Raw genomic sequence first — 19,497 nt, 5'->3', positions numbered from 1 at the left:
CCGGCTTCAGTCACCACAGAGCTTGGAGGATTTCTGGCAGGTGAGGGCCAATAACTGAGGCAGGACCCTTCCCCCCAGCTGCCTGCCTCTGCAGCCCTGTGGATGCACAAAGGCACTAGGTGCCAGGGGCAGAGCTCGGTGAAGTTAGGTCATTAGTCACAGTGGCCCATAGGGGGTCACCATTTTCCCCCCACTGGCCATCCAACCTGAACCTGCTTCTTAAAGTGGGCTACTGGGCGTGCAAGTGATGGGTTCTTATCCACAGCCAAGGATTAGAAAAGAGCCTTGGACAAAGTCAACAGTGGGCAGGTCCCTTTTGACCATCCCACCTTAGAAAATGACCTTTCAAAGTACTTCATCCATGACAGTAGTGGGCAGTGTCCCAAACCTGAAAAATGACGACAAGCTGTGTTTGCGGTGAGATGGTGTTTGTTTATTTCTAACTATTTACACGCAGTAGCAAAGTCTGTCTAGCAAATACACAGCTGTACATCTCAATCCAATTTATGAAAAACGTTAGGGCACTCACCAACAAATCAAAAAATATTTTACTTGTAACAGATGTTCCGTTGTTAGGACTCGGCGGTAACAAAACATGAAGCTTCTGACATTTGGCTTCCCATAAGCGGGAGGGAAAGGTGTCCCAATGGAGGAGGAATTCCGAGAGTGTCTATGAGCTGGGCCCCTCAAGTGCTGACCCCCACCCCATCCTGCCCCTCTCACGGACCTCCTCCACGATGCTGCAGCCCCGGGATTAGGCTTGCCCCCTCCACCTGGGGGTGGGGCCTTGCCTTTGAAGCTACTTCAGGCCATTCAGGCTCTACCAGAGGGCTCCCAGGTGCCCTTGCCCGAGCATGAACGAAATGACATCCCCACGGGTACACACTTGGCCCCGGGGAGGGCGGGTGATGTGTAATTTTTGGCCAGACCCGTATCGAGCTAACACCTGTCCAAAAATGTGCAACACTGTCGTTTCCTTAATCCTCACCCCAAACCTCGGAGGGAGGTGGCAGGTACGATTCACCCCATTTCACAGACAAGGAAACTGAAATCGAGGACGCCTTCAAAAGCGGCTACCGGGCCAAGCCTGGTCCATCCAACATCCTTTACCCACATCGACATACAGTAAAGCTCCACCAACCCTACCAAGCGCTCTCTTGGGGGCTCTTCTAGCCCGTGCGAAGATGGAAAGGGATGCTGTCCCTGGCACATCTGCCCGAGGTGCCCAGGCCTGTCGTGCTCAGGGAACAGCAAAAAGGCGCAAGGGACTTCGGGGGCCAGGGCCTCCATGCTTGACTTTCCAAATACCCTGAGCATTGCTTTCCAGTCCCTGTGTGACCCAGACTTCCCACGAGGATAGAGGAAGTCTGGGGAAAATACCTTGGCCCTGCAAACCCAGAATCACATGCCCTACAACGAGGGGAAGTGGAATCAGAGTCTAGGTTTGAGATGCTGTCCAGGTGACCTTGGACAAGTCCCTTCACTCAGCTGAGCCTGGCTCCTCCCTTCCCCAGGCCCCGGCTCTGGTCCCAGTCCCCTCTCCCATGACTCCTCTTCTAGCACCCAGCCCTTTCCCTTTTCCCTTTATTAATAATGTCCAGCTCCAGCCTCCACATGGGACCTCGGGCGCCTCCCGTCAGTTGCTGTGGGCATCTTTGTCATCACTGGCCATCACCAGGCTGCTTCTCCCAGGAGAATTGGTGGCTCTCTGGATCACTTCCATCCACCTGGGAGAGAGACGGTGAGAGTCCTCGTGACTGGACAGTGTCTCCTCAAGGCCCCAGGAAGACGGGGAGTCAGAGAAAAACAAGCAGAGCCAACAACTGTTCCTTTCCAAACTCTCAACAGTGTCCAGTACCAGGAAGTCCATCTTTAAAATGTGTGCTGGCCCCGAGCCGAAGCCCTCGCACAGACACTGCCCCCCGAGGACACGGCATCGACATCTGTAGGGGGCCATCCCTCCAATGCTCCCTAGCTACACTCCCCTGGACAGGAGATGAAATGGAGACCCTGGGGCCCCAGTTACCTCTCAAATGTGTATTTGCTCTCAGCCCTGAAGAAGTAGACGTGAGATTTGAACTGAAGCTTGAAGACAAAATCCTTGTGAAAGCCATCGGCCTGTCCGGGGATGCTGACCATGTAGCCCAGCAGGGGAAGACTGGCCAGCGGGTAATCGTCCTGGAAAACAGCCACAAGGACGTGTTAAAGCCCGCCCGGCCAGCCCTGTCCTTGCCCTGGGTGCCCTGCTGCACGTGTGGGGCCTGGGAGGGCCCGGCTGGGCTTGTTCAGCTCGCTGCCTGACCACCTCCCCCACCCCTGTCCTCTGTCACAAGCCTCCCTGCCATCCACAGCACCATCGAGCCTCTGGCGAGCTACGCGCACTTGCCCTCCCCCCACCCCCAGGGACAGCCTGAGCATGCTCTTGGTACCTGGTGAGTTTTGTAGAAAAACAGGCAGAAATTCGTGAAGACCACCCAGAGCTTCTGCCAGCCACTGCTGTTCTTGAACTTCCTCAGCAGGTATCCTGATAGCTGGTTCTGGGAGGGCACAAGCACTGAGTGAAGGCGGTGGCAGGTAGCCCGGCCCTGCCCCTCCTCCCCCGGGCACATGGGCACCCCGAGCCTCTGCCTCGGGGCTTTTCTCCTCATCTCAGCATCATCATAGATGCTGAGGACCCCAGGCACGAGTGCGCACATGTGGGAGCTCAGCACAAAGGACAGCAGACGGGGCTCACAAGCTCTGAATTCCAATCTGGAATCCACCACTTCCTAGCTGGGTGACTGTAAGAAGGGCAGTCTAATCTGTCAGGGTCTGCACTCTCATCAGTGACACAGAAAGGGCCAGGGGAAAGGGACTGGACCTGCATGTGCCCCAGGATGGCAACCAGCCCCCTGCGGGCCATCTTGTCAGATTCGTGAATACCCACCATGGAGACAAGAAAGAAGGCCACAAGGAGACAAGACACAAGAAGACAGACACCAGAGGAAAGTGTGGAAGGTTCTCAGAGGGCGAAGCCAAGCCAGCCCACCCCACCCACCTAACCAAAAATGCCGTCAGAAGCCGGTGACCAGGCAAGGATGAGGCTTCCATCACCACTCAGAGCCTGAGGATCCCGCTGGTCACGTGGCCGCCCCAGCCAGGCTGGGCTAGGGGAGGGAACCCTGCCCATCCTGTCCACAGCCATCAGGGGCTCACGAGACTTCAAACTTGAAAGCACCAACGTGAGTGTGTGAGGTGCCCGGGAGAGAGGCAGAAATCTATCTCTACGGAGTCACCGGAGTTTTTACCTGAATCATGCACAGGTAATCTGGGAGGGAGAGGCTGTGATTCCGGTACCAGCACACATGGGTGATTGTATTGGCCTTGGGGCCCCGGCCCAGCAAAGAGCGAGGAGGGAGCTCTGGAGAAACAGCAAGAGAGCAGAGAACTGAGCGGGGGGACAGACGAGAGAGGACGGTTGAGGATAGCCCGATGGCGTGCAAGCCCCTGGTGAGCGGCACAAACGGAAGCAACAGCGCGTGACACCAACGTGTTACAAAGAGAGAAACCAGAGAGAGAGAGCAAAGGCCCGAGGCTCGAGGGGACCTGGGGGCCGGCTCGGCCTGGCCTGGGCACCAGCTGCCTTCCTACTCTGGGGTATTCTCCCCAAGCATCCCCAAAGCACCTGAGACCTTAAGGAAGGTCTGTCTGATCCCCAAGGACCTGGTGGTGGGCTTCCTGACTGATCTCGTCGCTTAGGAGCCGAGTTACTGACCAAATAAGGTCTGGGGGAGACAGCCCCTTGTAGGAAATGGGGAGCCCCCATCAGCACAACAGAGGCCTTGAAGACAGGGACGATTCTAAAAGCTCCATGCTAATTGGGGCATAAGGATGTATGCACAAAATGATTCTCTCTTCTTTTCCTACAATTTCACAGAATTTCAGAGGGGAAAAGCAATTGAATTTAGCCCCAACCTCTCATTTGGGAGCTCTCCTCACTAATGAGGCTGCTTAGCCAGAGGGCTCAAGAAATAAATTATAATCAGCCCCTGTCCATGTGTGTCCATCCTCAGTTCCCTTCAAGGGCTCCCAGAGGACGCAAGGAGATGGAGGCTTAAGGCAATGCCCTGCAGTAGCCACCCTCCCTTGGCGGGCAGGGCCACACGGGGACCCTCCGTGGCCCAGCTCAATGGGCCTCACCCAAAATCTCTAATGGGAGGAGCTCCTCTGTTTGCTCACATCACAGAACAAATGAGTGATCTGCCATCGCAAATGGCCATGCCGGCAGGAGTGGGCAAGGAGTCTGGGCCTCCATTTCCTCCCCTGTTAAATGAAGGGGCCAGGTGAGGTGGCCTTCAAGGCCCTTTGCGTGATTCTAAGTGCAGTGCATGGCACAGGGGAAGAGGGCAGAGAAGCTCTGGGCCAGAAGTTATTGAGGCAGTGGGCTCTGCAAGGCAGCAGCCGCTCAGGGCCCTCAAGCGATCGTGTCTGTCCGGGTTAGTGGCAGTGCTGGCCATGGCGAGGAGCCAAGACAGCTCCATCTCCCCACCATCCTCTGGCCTACAGCAAGGCACAGCCGCTCCCATCCCATTTTTTGTGCATAGGTGCGTGGGCACACATACACACGTGTGCCCCTAAGCGCGCACTCATCCATCTGGTCCATACCCCTCCAGCATTCCCTCCGGGCAAGGCTCTGGGGGGAATCAAAGATGGCGGCCCCCTGCTCTCTGGCTGCCTGGCGCCTTGCCACACCAGAACTGCCTCTCTCCCCTCCTGACCACACAAATGAGATGAGAAAATGAGAAATGGACAGCCCCAGAGCACGGGGACTGGCGGGCTCCCAAGGAGCCAAGTGAAACAGGCAGACAGTGAGGAAGAGATGAGGCGTCAGTCCCAGCGGGTACCTCAACAGCCACACTGTGGTCAGTCATGGAGACGCTGGTGTTGCGGTACCAGCACACGTGCATGGTGGTATTGGCCCGGTGGTGATTCTGCCTGTCCAGGGAGCTATGGGAGGAGTGAGCATCGTCTTCTGATTCCTGTTCTACAGAGACCTCGCCACAGGGTCCTGGGGGAGAAGGGAGCAGCAGCTGAACCAAGTGGGAGGGAGGCAAGGGCTTCTCCTCGAAGGAACCAAGCAAACGCACTCGCCAGGGCATTTACGGAGCTCCGTGGCCCTGGACCTGTACTTGCCAGCAGTGTTGGCCACCTCTAATGCATGAGTGCGTGTGTGCCCCCACGTGAGCCCGTGCATGCAGGAAGCTTCCACAGAGCGCAGGGGGCTTGGGGAAGGGCCTGCCACAGCACTATTAGGATCAGAGGAGCGCTCAGCTCCTGCAAATCCACTGGCGAGACAAACACCAAGACCGGCTGGCCGAGGTGCGTAAGGAGCCCGAGCTGGGGCAGGACACACCAAGGCCTGGGCCCCTCCCCCGACTCTGGAGCTGGGCTCTTGAAAGGAAGAGGGCGATGGCACTTACCACCACTGTCCAGGAGCACGAAGGGCTTGTCCCCGGACTTGGCCACCTCGATGGCCAGGCTTAAATCATTCATCCATTTGCCCATTTCTAGGCGAGTGCTACAAGAAAGAGAGTGGATGGTTCACAAGCCCCGAACCCACCAAGACACATAAGAAAGGGCAGATCCGGGAAGGGCGGCACTCCTTAAGTGTAGCCCCTGGGGTCCCCCACCCACCTTATGCCTGGGCAGGCTGCCCTAGGGCCCATCGGGCTTGGAGACTTGTCTGGGACCAAGAGAGGGAAAAAATTCCCCCTGATCTCAGTGGAGCAAGTTGGGGTCTTCCCACTTCAGCTGTAAGGGGAAGGGGGGGGCCCTACAGGTAGCCTCTCAGGCTTCTGGTAGAGAAGGAGGAGGATGGCAATGGCGTTTATCCAGTGCCTACTGTGGGCCAGACACTGTGTGAAGCACTTTACACTTGTTATTTCACTTGATTCTTACAACAACCCTGGTGGTACCATTGTCATCCCCTTTTACCGATGAGGAAACTCAGGCCAGCAGAGGTCCAGCCACTTGGCCAGAAACACCCAGCTAGTCAGGCCCTGGAGCACCGCGACACCCCCTGGTGGCCTCAGTGAGTCAGTAAGCCCTGCCACTGGGGTTCAGCCATCACGGCACGGGGGTGGCAGGGAGGGAGGAGACGGCACGGGGGACCCTCGTCAAGGTCTTCCACTCTGGGCTCCCCGTTCTGCCGCCCCCTGCCCCCGGCCTGGGTCTGAATCCCGCTGGGCGCTGCCTTGCCAGAATGTACCTGGCGGCCACGACGATGGTCTTTGGGATGGAGTAAATGGTGAAGCAGTGGGGTACGGACCACTCGTTGTCGCTCTCTTCCACCTGCGGGCACAAGGATGAGCTGGGCGAGGCTCGGCCTGACGCCCGTTCCCCACAGTTCCCCACGAGCCCTACGGCCTGCTACTTCAGGCCCCAAGCGCTGCCCGGGGCGAGTCTACTCTGGGTCTAGGAGGCAAAGCTACAGTATAGGTCAAGCACTCCGGTGGCCACTAGCAGCGGAGGCTCCCTTACTCACCGGTGGGTCCAGCACTATTAACTGCAAAGCAAGCACAGGGGACAAGTGTCATCATGAGCCCGGGCAGGGGCTGGGCCCCCGGGTGGCCTGGTCTCAGCCCTTCTGGGCCCTCCCCGGGCTCTACTCACCAGCATGCCGTGCAGAGGCAGCTGACCGTGGATCTTGAAGTGGTTGGTCCCTGTCACGCCTTTGCTTGTGTACAACAGCATGTCTGAGAACTGAAAGACAGGAAAATGGGAGCGAATCCGCCCGAAAGTCAACCTTGACATGCTTAGTGGCTGGCCTTGGGGCTGCTGGGCAGGACCCCCTGCCGCTCGCTCACTTCAGTAGATGGGACAGGCAGCGCCCACGAAAAACACTCCCTTCTAAGCGAGGCCAACACCAAGGGTGGTCGTGGCAGGCCCTGGGTGGTTCCAGATGCCCCTTGGTCTAGTATAGAGAGTCCTGGGGCTGTCCAAGATTCCAAGGAAATCATCTGAAGCTGGTGACAGCACAGTCCACTGGTCCTGGACTCCAGGTGGGTTTGTGGAGCACCCATTCAGAGCTTGGAGCAATGGCCCTGGGGGTGGCTGCCAAGAGACATGGGGAAAAAGGCCCGCCCCTGGCCTGCCATTGGCATCGTGGCCCGGACACGCTCACGCACAAGAATTCCACCCTGCTGCAGGTTCACTTCTTGGGAGGCCCCATCAAGGCCCTCTCGGTCCTGAGCCCGAGCCCCCTCCAAGCCCAGGGGGGACCACTTACCAAAAAGAACATTCTTTGCTGGAAGCCCTTCTTGGTAAGCTTGTATAGACAGCCTTCTCGGATAAATTCCTGAGACACAAGAAGAGAGAGTTTGGCCCGACACCGAGGGAAGAGCCCCCCGGCCCTTCGGACTGAGGACGAACGTGCACATACACACGCGGCACAAGGCCTGGATGGTCAAAGGTAGGGCACCCCAGCCAATTCTAAGGCAGTTCCTCCTCAGTATAACCCCAGGAATTAGCGAAAGACTCCCTCAGGAGCAGCCTTGTGTCTCTTGGGACGGGCTGACCAGACAGGCCATCTGGGTAACGGCACAGGAGGATTACTCAGATTTGGCCAAGTCTTCCATGCTCTTCTTGTGAGCAGATGGAGAAATGTGAGCTGGAAGAGGGAATGAGGAGGAGGATATTCGGAACTGGCTGAACACCCAGACCTACAGCACTGTCACCGGTGGCCCCGGGATGGGTCTCTGCTGGCTATGTGCTGACTCACATTTTCACCAGGGCTTTGGAGGGAGGCACAGATGGTATTTTACTGAATTTTCAGGTATCATGAATGTCCTGGATGGACAAAGTCAGGGTACAAAAGATCATGACAGGCCACGAGGTCAGGTCAAACTACAGATCAATGTAAAGGCTTCTACCTATCTGGGTTTGGAAAAGAATTAGTTTTACAAGCGTCTGAGATGGGGGATTCATCTGAAAAAGATGTAGGAGTCTTAATGGACCAAAAGTTCAACGAGTCACAAGTCAGCCTTGGTCAGACTTCTAAAGTCTTGCATTCAGCTCTTGGTCTTATGTTTTAGGAAGGACAATGAAAAGCCAGGGAGTGCTGAGGAGGACAACCAGGGTAGTGACCAGCCTAGAGCTCAAGACCCATGAGGATCAGCTGAAGAAACAGGGGCTATTTAGCCTGTAGAAGAGGCATAGCTGTGTTCAAGTATTTAAAGGATTATGGAAGAGGAAGATGTCTACTTGGCCCAGGGGGGCAGAAGGGAGCAGTTGGAAGGGTTTCCAACAGGCCCATTGAGGCCAGAGGTCATTGACATCTGCTTTTACCCAACTGTCCCCAAGTGGAACGAGCTGCCTTGGGGAAGGCCGGGGGACCCTTCTATTGGGTTGCTGTCGAGGGGAGTTCAGGGACGGGTTGGGCTGGGTGAGACCTGCACCAGGTCCCTTCCAAACATGAAATGGCCTCTATAATACAGGAGTGTCCATCTAGCTCATGCGAGGGTAGCGTAAGAGGGGTTGCAAGTTTCTCCAAGAGGGCACAGCCTGGCCTCCTTGTGTGGGCATTCAAGCAGGACAGAACACGGGAGCTGCTGGAACACCAGGGATTTCCTCCCCCTTGGGCTCTGAGCCCCACCACTGCCACACACACCCCACAGCTCTGCCCCAACTGCATCTCCCCTCTGAACCAGTCCTGAGCTCAGGCCTGGGAGTGACTGAATGATGGCTTGGGTCTTTACATGTCAGCTGGGCTCATGAAGGGGAGGGGGCCAGATCCTCTAAGATAAGTGATATGTGGAGGGCAGATCTGCCTTGGAATTCAGGTTGGTGGATGCTTTGTTCAGGCTAATGTGAAAACCAGTTTACTGTCTCTGAGCACATGTCAAACTGAAGACCCATCCAAGAATGTCCTGACTTGGAAAGAAACATTTTCCATGGATAAACCCAGATGCAAGTAAGCAAAAAAGCTGTTTATATTTGAAAACCAACCTATGCTGAAACTCACCCAACTCAGAAGGAAATGGGGACGTTCAGAGAGAGGCCCCCAGAACACAGGGGTTTGGGGGCTTCTGAATGATTTGATTTGACTGTGAAAATGGAGAGCCTTGAAGTGATGCCAGTTTCTCAAGGACAACAGTGGGGCCTTAGAATAATTCAGACATGCAAACAATGGAAAACCATGCCAAGTCCATTCCCTGAGCATGGTGGCCTTTCTCCACATTGCTCTGCCCAGGCACAAGCCCAAGACACCAGACATTTCGGAGGGTCTGTGCACAGGCTGACACGTACCTATACACACGCACAGGCCCAGACCCGTGACCTCCTCTCACAGAGCTATGCGGTCACTGACAGAATCTGCAGCCCAAGGCCCTCCTTCTACAACTGATGCGGCATTACAGGCTTAGGAATCAGTGACTGCCCTAATGGAACTCTTTGGGCAGAAGGAATTCCCACTCCTGGACATCCTCAAGTGCTACCTCAGGCCCCTGGCAGTAGGGTAACTTGCCCCCACTTATGTGTGCATCTACATATATACATATCAATAGAGATGAGAACTTTAACACATATAAATAGGAAAAATCCCTGGGGAATCCTTACAATTCTTTGGTTATAAAACCGAATAGTTTCCCCCATTACAAAAGGAAAGTTTAGTCATGGAGGGGCTCTGAAAAGGTACTTGCCCTGCCTGGGATGACGAGGTTGTCAATGCCGACCAAGTCATGCTGAAGTTCTGTGAGTTTCTGAAAATTCTCCAAGCGGAGGAGGCTGCTCTGCAGCCGTGACGTCATCTCTGAGATCTCGTGGAGTGCCCCTGTAAAGGAAGGGAATGTCATGCATCCTAATCCCAATTACTGTCACCAGGGAGCCAGACCCCTGGCCTGTAAAAAAGAATGCTCTGGCAGACTCTTTATCTCCCAAGGCCTCTATGCCCTTGGGGCATTCCGGCCAACAGGACTTTTCCTATTTCAAAGAATCAATCACTAGTGGTTGTAGCTCAAGCCAACTGTAATGTTCTCTACAGCACACGAGTTCTGAAACTTTTATTTGTGCCCCAGGTCCCTTTTGGAGTTGGTCTGGTGAAGCCTTAAGAGCCCCTCTGAAAAACTGTTTTTAGGCTCCCAACAAGAGCCTGGACATGTCTGGCAATGGTCTTTATCTAATACCATTTTCATATGCTCTGATTTTTACCTAATTATAATTTGTCAAAATCAGTGCCTCCACAGGATTCTGGGAGTCCTTCTGTGGATTCCTGTACTGGGTAGAGGAAGGAAATTCCTTATTTCTTTATTGCCTAGTACATTTCTAATTGCCATAATTGTATTTGAGAGGGATCTAAGTCCTAGAACACTGTCATCTTCCCGTAAGCCACCTGGCGACATATACATTTATTAACAATATTAGTGTAGAATCTGCACTATATATGTATAATATAAAGAACTTAGTACAGTATCATTTTCCCTAATTAAAATGGTTTTACAGCATTGTTATTATTCATGAGTTGAATGTTTAAGTGAATTAATGAATTATTAGAGTCATTTTTTTTTATTAGGGCAAATTGTTAGTTACATATTTGATATGTAACAAAATTTTTTTTCTTAAAATTTTTTCTCCTTAAAATTTTAACAATCAAATTGCGTATTCCATGGGTTATCAATTTGGGAATTTTATATCCTTGTAGATACTCATCTACTTTTTTATTTTTTTTTAGGTATTAATTATGTGGAATTCTATGTATTTTTTTCAAATTTTTTTCATTAAAGTTAATTCCCTTTCACTCTTAAAAAAGAAAAACTTTTTAAATACAAAAAAAAATCCATGAGATTATAAAGAAAACCAATTATACTGAAGTATAATTATAAACATATTTTTTAAAAAACACGTTCATGGACCCCAGGAACAATTAAAGTTCAAACTAGTACCTTGAGTCAAAAAAAAAAAGTTTAAAAATGAAAACATTTACTGAGATAAAATTTACCTAGCACTTGAAGGTTTGCAAAGCCCTTGGTCTGCCTCATTTCATGGGATAATAAATCCTTCCCCAACACTGTGAAGCCCTGGGCTTAGGAAGGTGGAGGTGGCAGCTGCTGTTGCACATGACATGGCAGAGTCACCACCCAAGCTCCCCAGTCAGCCCCTCCACCCCTTTGCCTAAATGACTGCCCGTCTCTGAAAGGCACTGTGATCTCTGCTTGACAAAAGGCCAGAGTTGGTGCCCATTCTTCAACAGGTTTTTCTAGATCCTCCCCAGGGTGGGTGCTCTCCTCCTTGCCCCCCAATCCCACCCCCTGAGCGCTCCCTGAGGACAAGGCCTGCATTGCACCAAGACTCTGGTAACTGCCTGGATCTGTGAGGTGAGAGCCAAGGACCAAGGAAGATGTACGTTGAGGGGATGAGTCGGTGTGCCTGGGGCCATGGCGATACCATCAACAGTATTCAGAGAGTTGGGGAGAAGGGAAGGTTGTTCAATTTAATGACTGAATTGAATGCAGTTCACTGCAATTTTGGATGGTGTTTCTCTTTTCTGGTGTCTCCTTCTGGTTATTACTGATGATCTACTAAATGGTAATGATTATTTGGGTCTGCTTTATAGCCCTGCTCTTGATCTGAAGCTATTTAGGTTGACTTTGTTGTTAATGATTCTCTGGGGGTTTTGTAAATATATGATTAGATTATCCAGAAACAGATATTTTGGCCTCTTTTTTAACCGATATTTATTCTTTTAATTTCCTCTTCTTGTCTTACTGACATAGCTAGTATTTCTGGAACTATGCAGAATAATATGACAGTGAAAAGTTTTGCGTTGTTGCTATTCTTCAGGGGCAAGGTTCTAAGACTGCTCCATTATTTATGATTCCGGGCTTTTGCATTCAGATACATTTTTTTTTCATATTATTGAACCATTTATCACTATGTCTTTTAGTGCTTTTTACTTAAATGGATGTTAAATATTATCAGAGGTTTTTTTCTCTATCTAGTGATAAGATTATGCTAATCATTTCTGCATTGAATCATCATTGCATTCCTTAAACAAATAAAACTTGACCATAACGAATGACTCTTTTTAGACATATCACTACATTCTATTTATCACTACTTTAATGTTTTTATAGCAATAGTCATTAAAGGTACTGTTCTATGGTTCTCTTTTTCTGTCTTTATCACTTCCTTGATTTGGGGATTAGTACCATATTGTCTCATAAAAAGACCTGGATAGAAGTGGTTTTTTTTTTGTTTGTTTTTTGGAAAATTTTAAGTGACGTAGGAATTATTTATTCTTTAAATGTTTCAAATAATTCATCGGCAAATCCATCTGTTTCTGGTGGTGTTGCTGGGTTTTTGAAAAACAAGGCAGTTTTTAAATGGCTTGATCTATATTATCTCTTTGTTGTCTTGACAGCTTGGGCACAGCTTAGATCCTGACAGAGACCTGTCCATTTCTTTCATAGTCCCAGTTTTGCTAGCATAGAGTCTGTACTAATGCATGAAATTCTCTGATAATCTTCCTTATTTAATCACCATTCATTGTGACATGTATACCACATATTTTGGCATTTGATTATATACTATATTCCCAGGCACTGTTCCCCAATGTATAACTTGCCTTATGGAACATCTTGTTTCGTGTGTTTAAGATATTTTGTTCTAATAAGGATGTAAATCCTTGAGGCGGAGACTGTGGCATATCTTGCTTTCAGTTCCTCAATGGACCCCTGGTGGTGTTTAATACACACTTGGTAAGGTTCTTTAATGGATTCCTGACCCCATTTCCACGAGGACTCCCTCTCTACCAATGCGCCAAGCTTTCCTTTTCCCGTGCATGGGATGCCTCGGTGGAAGCCCGCAGGAATACCAGGACCGCTGTGGCAAGCGTTCCCGTGACCCATTCACCCCCGCAGGTGGCACATCTGGAGTCCCCGGGGTCACTGCCAGGTGACGGTTCTGCGGCTTCTCAGGGATTTTCATCAGCGACAACCTGGCTGGCTTCTCGGAGGGGGTCGACAACTTTCCCTTCCCCTGGGCACAAGCTGCCTGGCCTAACCTAAGGCACTGTGGGCTGCAGGCAGCCCACTGGGCCCGTGAGTCTGTGCACAGAGAAGATCCATGCCTCATGACGGTAACTGTCCTGAGTAGGGGGACACCTCCCTGGCAAACACAAGGGAAGCTCGCTAAAAAGAAAAGAATACGTGTGGAGTCAACACAACATTTCACATTTCCTAAAACGTGCCGTTTCCCTGGCAAACTGGTCTTTCTATATCGACCCTGAATATCGCTGCATTTTAAATGAAGATGAAATGAATGGGACTCCTGTCCTGCCCCTCGCCGCATGGCAGGGTTCTTGCACCTGGGATCTCCCTAGACACGGATGCCGATTCACTCTTCAAAGCTCACAACTGACAGAATGGAGTCAGTTCCTTCGGCGAACTGGAGCCTAAAGTGGAAGCCACATTCTGGTCTGAAAAGAGTCCCCATGGACCGTCTCGTGACCTCCTGGCAGTGCTGCAGGAGAGGGGCTCCTGGAGAGCTCCCCCTGGGCATCAGGGGTTCACAAGGACTGAGTCGAACCTACCCAAGCAAGTGGCGGCCGTCTGGCCTCTCACACAGGGGAGCCCCCCATCGCTGTGAAGATGAGAGTGGATCCCACCCGTCGTCAATCCCAGCTCTCCCACTGAGTCTGCTTTGCTCAGCTTCCCTCAGACTTACTCTTGCAATCTGGATAGTCTGGGTGGCCCGGCAGGTAGTGTTTGCATAACCTCCCTAGGACCAGCCTGTAGTAAATCAGTCTCTGAATGGGCTTGAGAAGGAAAGTGTTGAGAGGCAAATAGCAGACTCTCTGAAGTTCAAACTCCTTATACACCGTCTCCAGCTTCTTGAGGCGTCTGGTAGCCTTTTCCAACTCTGTAAGAACTTGGTCGTGTTTCTGAAGATAGCTGGTAAACTCCTGTAGGATCACAAGGGCAAAGGATCAGGATACTCTAAGCGGGCCTATATATGGACTGAGAAGGGCAGGCCACTCCATGGGACCTAGCATCGACTAATTAGCGGGAAAAAACAAGAAACCAGGAGAATGCTGGCAAAATAAAAACAAATTGCACAGCACACAAGCCACTTCCTTCAAGAGGTGTGCAGAGAGGGCGACTGTTGGAAAGGCAGGAAGGAGCAGGCATCATTCCCCCACTTTTCACAACACAAATAAAACCTGCATGTTTCTTCACCCTCAAGGTGACTGCCTAAGGGCACGCTCTGCAGAGATGCATGACTAGAGTTCAGCAGGCCCACAATACGGGCAGCCTCCTGCTCGAATGGGAGTGTGAGGACCCCTGCGGAGGAGGATGGGGAGGAGCTGGGTGGGGTACCAGGCTTAGCTCCAGCAAAATTCTACACTCTGAACACTTAGGTCCAAGCTGCTGGTCCTACTGACACTACCTACAAATTGAACCAAGTCACCAATACTTAGCAAAAGAGCGAAAATGGGCTTTTCTGAAGAAGCCACCAAGAGCAGCCAGAGCTAAAGCAGTGGAATCCTGCCAAGCTCCAGCATCATTCACCTGGCCAGGGTGGTTGCAAGCCTCTCTAGGCCCCCGTGAACTGCCCACTTGAATCCAGCCTCCAGAACACCCTGGGAAGGGGACTTCACTCCAGGCAGCTGTGAGGGTTTGCTGGAGTCACTTACTCCCATCACACTTAAGAACACACGAGGGCGCCTATGGAAGCAGACCGGCGGTCAGTACCTTCAGATGGTGCATGTTCTTAAGCATGATGTCGCCGATGCGCTGGAGATCACCCTTCTTGTGGGCACTGGAGGCTCCTTCCCTAAGAGGCGCAGAGAAAGAAAGTCAGACCAGCCCCGCAGAAGCTGGATGTGAGCAGAGGGGTGGAGCGGGCAGGCAACCGAAAGGGAGTGGTCATGATGGAACCAAGTGGGACAGGGCCAGACTCACCTTTACAGAAATGCCTGCCTGGAAGGGGCACTTTTGTACAAGAAAAGCAACCCGGCCAAGGAGACTCTATGTACTGTGTTTTGGTAAACACCTAGCTCCCCCTCCTCTTCTCTCCCAGACACAGAATGTGCATGTGAAGATAAGGACACTGTGTCTCTACATCACCACCCAACCAACACCAGGAAAAGAGCTGGTTCGAGTACAACTGTGGGGAAAGAGCCGGAGGCTGAGCCCGAGCTTTGCTGCGACTGGCCTTGGACGCTCTGGGTCAGGAACCAGGGTCTCCTCACGAGTAAAGTGGAGACCGTGGTACTAGGTGCTCACTACCTCACAGGGTGGTTGGGAGGAAAGCGCTTTATCAACATTAGGGCCCTAATGAAAAGAGTGCTTATAATTCTAATCAGAAGACACAGAATTACAAATCAGAATTCTTCTCTCCTTCCTTGAATAACATGACTTTACATGCTGCCATTCACTCCCTTCAGCTACTAGTGCCTGCCTCACACAACTGTCTCAATCGAATGGAAGCTTCCTGAGGGTAGGGACCACACCACTGCCTTTGCACTGCTGGCACCACGCACAGGGGCTGGCACTTCCTGAAGGCTTGCTGATTAACTCAAGTTCTCCCTTCCCCTACAGCACTTAAAAATCAATGTAATCTGACATGAGGCCTTTCTCCAGCAGTCTCCAAAGTTTGGAAATCGATGATGGTGAGACTCGTTTCTTCCCTTTGCACTAGAGCTGTGCTTTGATCCATGGAGGGCACCCCCAGGGAGAAGCAGAGCAGAACCTGCTGGGGCACAGAAAATCCAGCACTGGTCTAGGCCACAGAGCCGGGAGGGGCCAGAGGTGGGACTCGCTCCCACGCCCTCCTGACAATGAAGCTGACTCGTTCTGTATCATCTACAGTTATTTCAAATGGAAGTTCTCTTTCTAGTTCTTTGTCAGTGATATATAGAAATGCTGATTTATGTGGGTTTAATTTATATCCTGCAACTCTGCTGAAGGAGGCTTTAAGTTGATTCTCTAGGAGTCTTTAAGTTTCCCATCATATCATCTGCAAAGAGGGATAATTTTGTTTCCTCACTGACTGTTCTAATTCCTTCCAATTCTTTTTCTTCTTATTATATGCTATATATTCTGCTATGTTACAGCTAACATTTCGAGTACAATATTAAACAACAGTGGTGACAATGGCATCCCTGCTTCACCCTGGATCTCACTGGGAAGACTTGTAGGTTACCCCCACTACAGATAACGAAGCTGGTTAACAATGGCAACAATGGCAGACAATGAGGTCCTGCTTCGGCACAGCTGGTGAAGCACCTTCCATAAAGGATTCCAAGAGATTTTTAGAACACCCCTCAGGATCAGTCATCCTTATTCTCCCTTCCGAGAGAAGGAGACAGAGTCTCAGAAGGGTCAAGCGACTAGTCAAAGTTCATCTGGCTGGTCAGTGTCAACAGCAAGACGCAGGCCGAGTCAGCTGGACCCCCAGGGCCTTGTCTTTTTGACTCTACCACGCTCACAGCACTGGAGGAAAGGGACTGATGGAGGTGTCTGCTCTGGGCAAATCCCACCAGAGTTACCAGAGGGCCAGTCGCTGTTCAATCTCTCTCAGGAATCCTCTGTGGAACTCATAGATAGGGTCGATGTTGGAGAAGAGCAACGTCATCAGCGTCCCTGGCATGGCCTCCTCCTTGATGACTGCGCTGCGGAACCACTGGAGCAGAAGACACCAACGGTCAGGCATCCAAAGCTCTACAGTCACTGAGTGACATGGCTAGAGCGGAGCCACAAAAGAATCCTAGGTATTGCATTTAGAGTAAGTTGCTTTTAGTATAAATTACATTAAATGTTAATTTTCCAGATGCTCCTGTATGTGAATTACCTGGCACTGAGACCCTCAAGGCCTAGAATACTCTAAGTCTGTGAGTAACTACATTAGGGACAGATGATAAAGTTGGATTTCATCCACTCTATTTTTCTTGTGTGGATGCTCTTTGGAGTGGCTATGAATAAGTTCACTGAGGATGACTCCTAGTGCTCTGGGGGCTAAACACTAACAACCAAACATCACCTGCCAGAGAAGGAGATTTAAAGAATCCCTCCAGGAATCCCTCTTCCACACGGACTGTGCACAGACAGTAGCCAACAACGGTGCCAAGCATACCAAACCCTAGTTTATGCTTCACTCGCAATTAGTGGTTAGATGAGCACTGAGTAACAGTGTCTCTGTGCTTGCATCCATCAAGGAACCTCTTAAATATTATTTAAATAGGCTACAATCATCTATTAAACCGTGTCAGCTTGCAGTTGAAAAAATCAAGTGCTGGGTTCTTGGGTCAAGAGCTGCCCACAGAAAAAGTCACAGTTTTTATGGACCTAAGATGATGTGGAGTGAATGGCAAAGTTTCCCAAGGGCACCACGTTCAGCAGATTTTGTAGGTCAAAGTTTCTGGATGATTTTGCTCATGTTTTTCTTTTGAGGCTGTGTTTAGACCAGGGGTGGGGAACCTGTGGCCTTAATAAAAGGGTCTGCTCTGTAAAACTTGGACTCAGTCAAAGGGCTGCACTTGAGGACCTAGAGGATCACGTGTGGCTTTGAGACCGCAAGTTCCCCACCCCTGATTTAGACTCTATTAAGTACGTACAGGGATAAAGGACAAATTACTTAGATTTCATACCACGGTAATGACTTCTAAATCCTTCAAGTATGTTCGTTCAGTAGCAAGAATCTCCTTGGCTATAAAATATGCGTTATCTGTTGGGGTACGCTGAAAGAGACAAGAGATGAGTCAGGCAATAAACACAATTTGTGCCTGAAATATACATTATCTCACTATTAAAACTCTCACATGAAACAAATGTTTGAATATCTGGATAGTTCTTCCAGTACAATAGATGGGTATGATGATGAGTGGTGTAGTTATCTGCAAAATGGGGATATTAATGGCACCCATCTCCCAGAGTTGTTGTGAGGGTTAAACGAGATCATATTTGTAAAATGCCTAGCACAGTCCCTGGCACACGGCAGGTGCTTAGCAAATGCTCATCCATTGGTTAATCCTGTTATGTCTTGAATACATAACCCAGGAGCTTGCCTTTTCATGTTCTCTCTGTCCCTTTCTCTTCCTGTGTGTCTCTCTCTTTCTCTCTCTCTCTCCCACCCTCCTCTGCTAAGGATTTGACGGTGAATTTGGTGGTCTTTCTTTCAAACAACCTTTCCCCCTGAACCACTGTCCTTCAACTTGCCTGCTAAGGCTTGTCCCCATCCCTAAGTGTATGCAAATTTGTTCTTTTCTTTCCCTTCCTCTTCCATGTGAAAATTAAGGTGAGGAAAAGAATAAATTAGAGGTTTTTTAATCCAGCCACTCTGAATTTCTAAGAATAAGTATTGGCTGTTTGCTCTGTCTCTGCAGCTCAAATCATCTTTTCCAAGTCTTTCATATACCTCGTAAGTCGGGGAGCCCTAAGCCAAACAGAGTATTCTAATAAGGTCCTGCTTAATGTAATGGGAAAATGAAAAAACGTTTTCTACAAACTGCAGGTAATCTATTTAAGCAGGAGGCAGACACCGGCAAGAGAAACTATCATTATCCAGCATTTATAAGAGCCCTTTCCTTGGAGAAGCTGAAGAAAATCCATACAACATTAAACTCCTGCCCCATTTACCTTATAGTCGAGCAGCTCCCCCAAGCCAACATTTAAACATTTTTCACTTGCAAGTACAGCACCTAGCACAGTGTGTTACACAGTGAGTAAGTTAATAAGTTATCTTCTCCATCCTCTGAATACCTAGAATAATTTTCTCTTCAACCCTATTTGTCATAAGTCCTTCTACACCCCAACTCTGCATCTTCACAGCTGAGGCATGAGAATGAGAAGATGGAACTGGAAAAACATCTTGTGGTTTGGCCAAAAAAAAAAAAAAAACCCAGAACCAAAAACACAAACCCAAAAAACCAGCCTAATTAGCCCCCAGTTTTTTTCAAAGGCTCCAACTGAAATAGTATTACAGCTTAATGATGAAGGTCAGCTTGCCCTTTTTCAGAGCATGAAGTCCAGTACAAAACTGAAACAGGATGTAGACAAGAAAAGATTTCAGAGCAGGATGCCCACGCCATGGCAGCACAGTGGCCATGTTTTCATCATCTGCAATGAGGCATGAGCAAGTTACATAAGAATTAAAACCAGAGTTCCAAACTCCAGGGCATCACAAAACGATTCAAAGACGAGATATCAACAAGCACAAAGACCTAACACAGGATATCTTACAAAGGGTCTTTATGACAATTTAATGGGTACTGCTCTCAATTCAGCACTCTGATGTGACCTGAGATAAACATGGACACTATTCCTAAAGAGGTTCATTTCTTCCCTTTTATGCATGAACAGGATGGACACGTTTCCCCCCAATCCCTCTTCACAATTATGTGTATTTGAGGCTACGTTCAGAAGTCTTACTTCACTGGGAACTCTTTTTTTTGGGGGGAGGGGGGTTAGGCAATGGGGTTAAGTGACTTGCCCAGGGTCACCCAGCTAGTAAGTATTATGTGTC

General features: G+C 50.1%; 1 protein-coding gene across 7 annotated transcripts in view; it reads right to left on the bottom strand.

The window, feature by feature from the left end:
- Nucleotides 1-418: 418 nt before the first annotated feature.
- Nucleotides 419-19,497, bottom strand: part of FARP2 (FERM, ARH/RhoGEF and pleckstrin domain protein 2) — a 110,877-nt gene continuing 91,798 nt past the window's right edge. For 4 of the 7 annotated variants that reach the window (XM_027875767.1, XM_027875766.1, XM_027875770.1 and 1 more), the window contains 14 exons: nucleotides 17,624-17,713; nucleotides 16,526-16,659; nucleotides 14,727-14,808; nucleotides 13,699-13,936; nucleotides 9,678-9,808; nucleotides 7,268-7,336; nucleotides 6,652-6,741; nucleotides 6,524-6,544; nucleotides 6,248-6,330; nucleotides 5,460-5,557; nucleotides 4,884-5,047; nucleotides 2,430-2,537; nucleotides 2,027-2,178; nucleotides 419-1,727 (listed from right to left, as the gene is read on the bottom strand). In XM_027875767.1, coding sequence (XP_027731568.1) covers nucleotides 1,637-1,727; nucleotides 2,027-2,178; nucleotides 2,430-2,537; nucleotides 4,884-5,047; nucleotides 5,460-5,557; nucleotides 6,248-6,330; nucleotides 6,524-6,544; nucleotides 6,652-6,741; nucleotides 7,268-7,336; nucleotides 9,678-9,808; nucleotides 13,699-13,936; nucleotides 14,727-14,808; nucleotides 16,526-16,659; nucleotides 17,624-17,713 — 1,551 coding nt within the window. In that variant the 3' untranslated portion in view covers nucleotides 419-1,636. Of the gene's footprint in view, nucleotides 1,728-2,026; nucleotides 2,179-2,429; nucleotides 2,538-3,287; nucleotides 3,401-4,883; nucleotides 5,048-5,459; nucleotides 5,558-6,247; nucleotides 6,331-6,523; nucleotides 6,545-6,651; nucleotides 6,742-7,267; nucleotides 7,337-9,677; nucleotides 9,809-13,698; nucleotides 13,937-14,726; nucleotides 14,809-16,525; nucleotides 16,660-17,623; nucleotides 17,714-19,497 lie in introns of those variants that run through there. The other 3 variants (XM_027875769.1, XM_027875771.1, XM_027875772.1) reach the window with 2 other exon arrangements.

The sequence above is a fragment of the Vombatus ursinus genome, unplaced genomic scaffold (assembly GCF_900497805.2).
Source record: "Vombatus ursinus unplaced genomic scaffold, bare-nosed wombat genome assembly UNPS02014810.1, whole genome shotgun sequence".
Classification (NCBI taxonomy): domain Eukaryota; kingdom Metazoa; phylum Chordata; class Mammalia; order Diprotodontia; family Vombatidae; genus Vombatus; species Vombatus ursinus.
The sequence above is the reverse complement of the archived record's forward strand: the minus strand, read 5'-3'. Positions and strand labels throughout refer to the sequence as shown.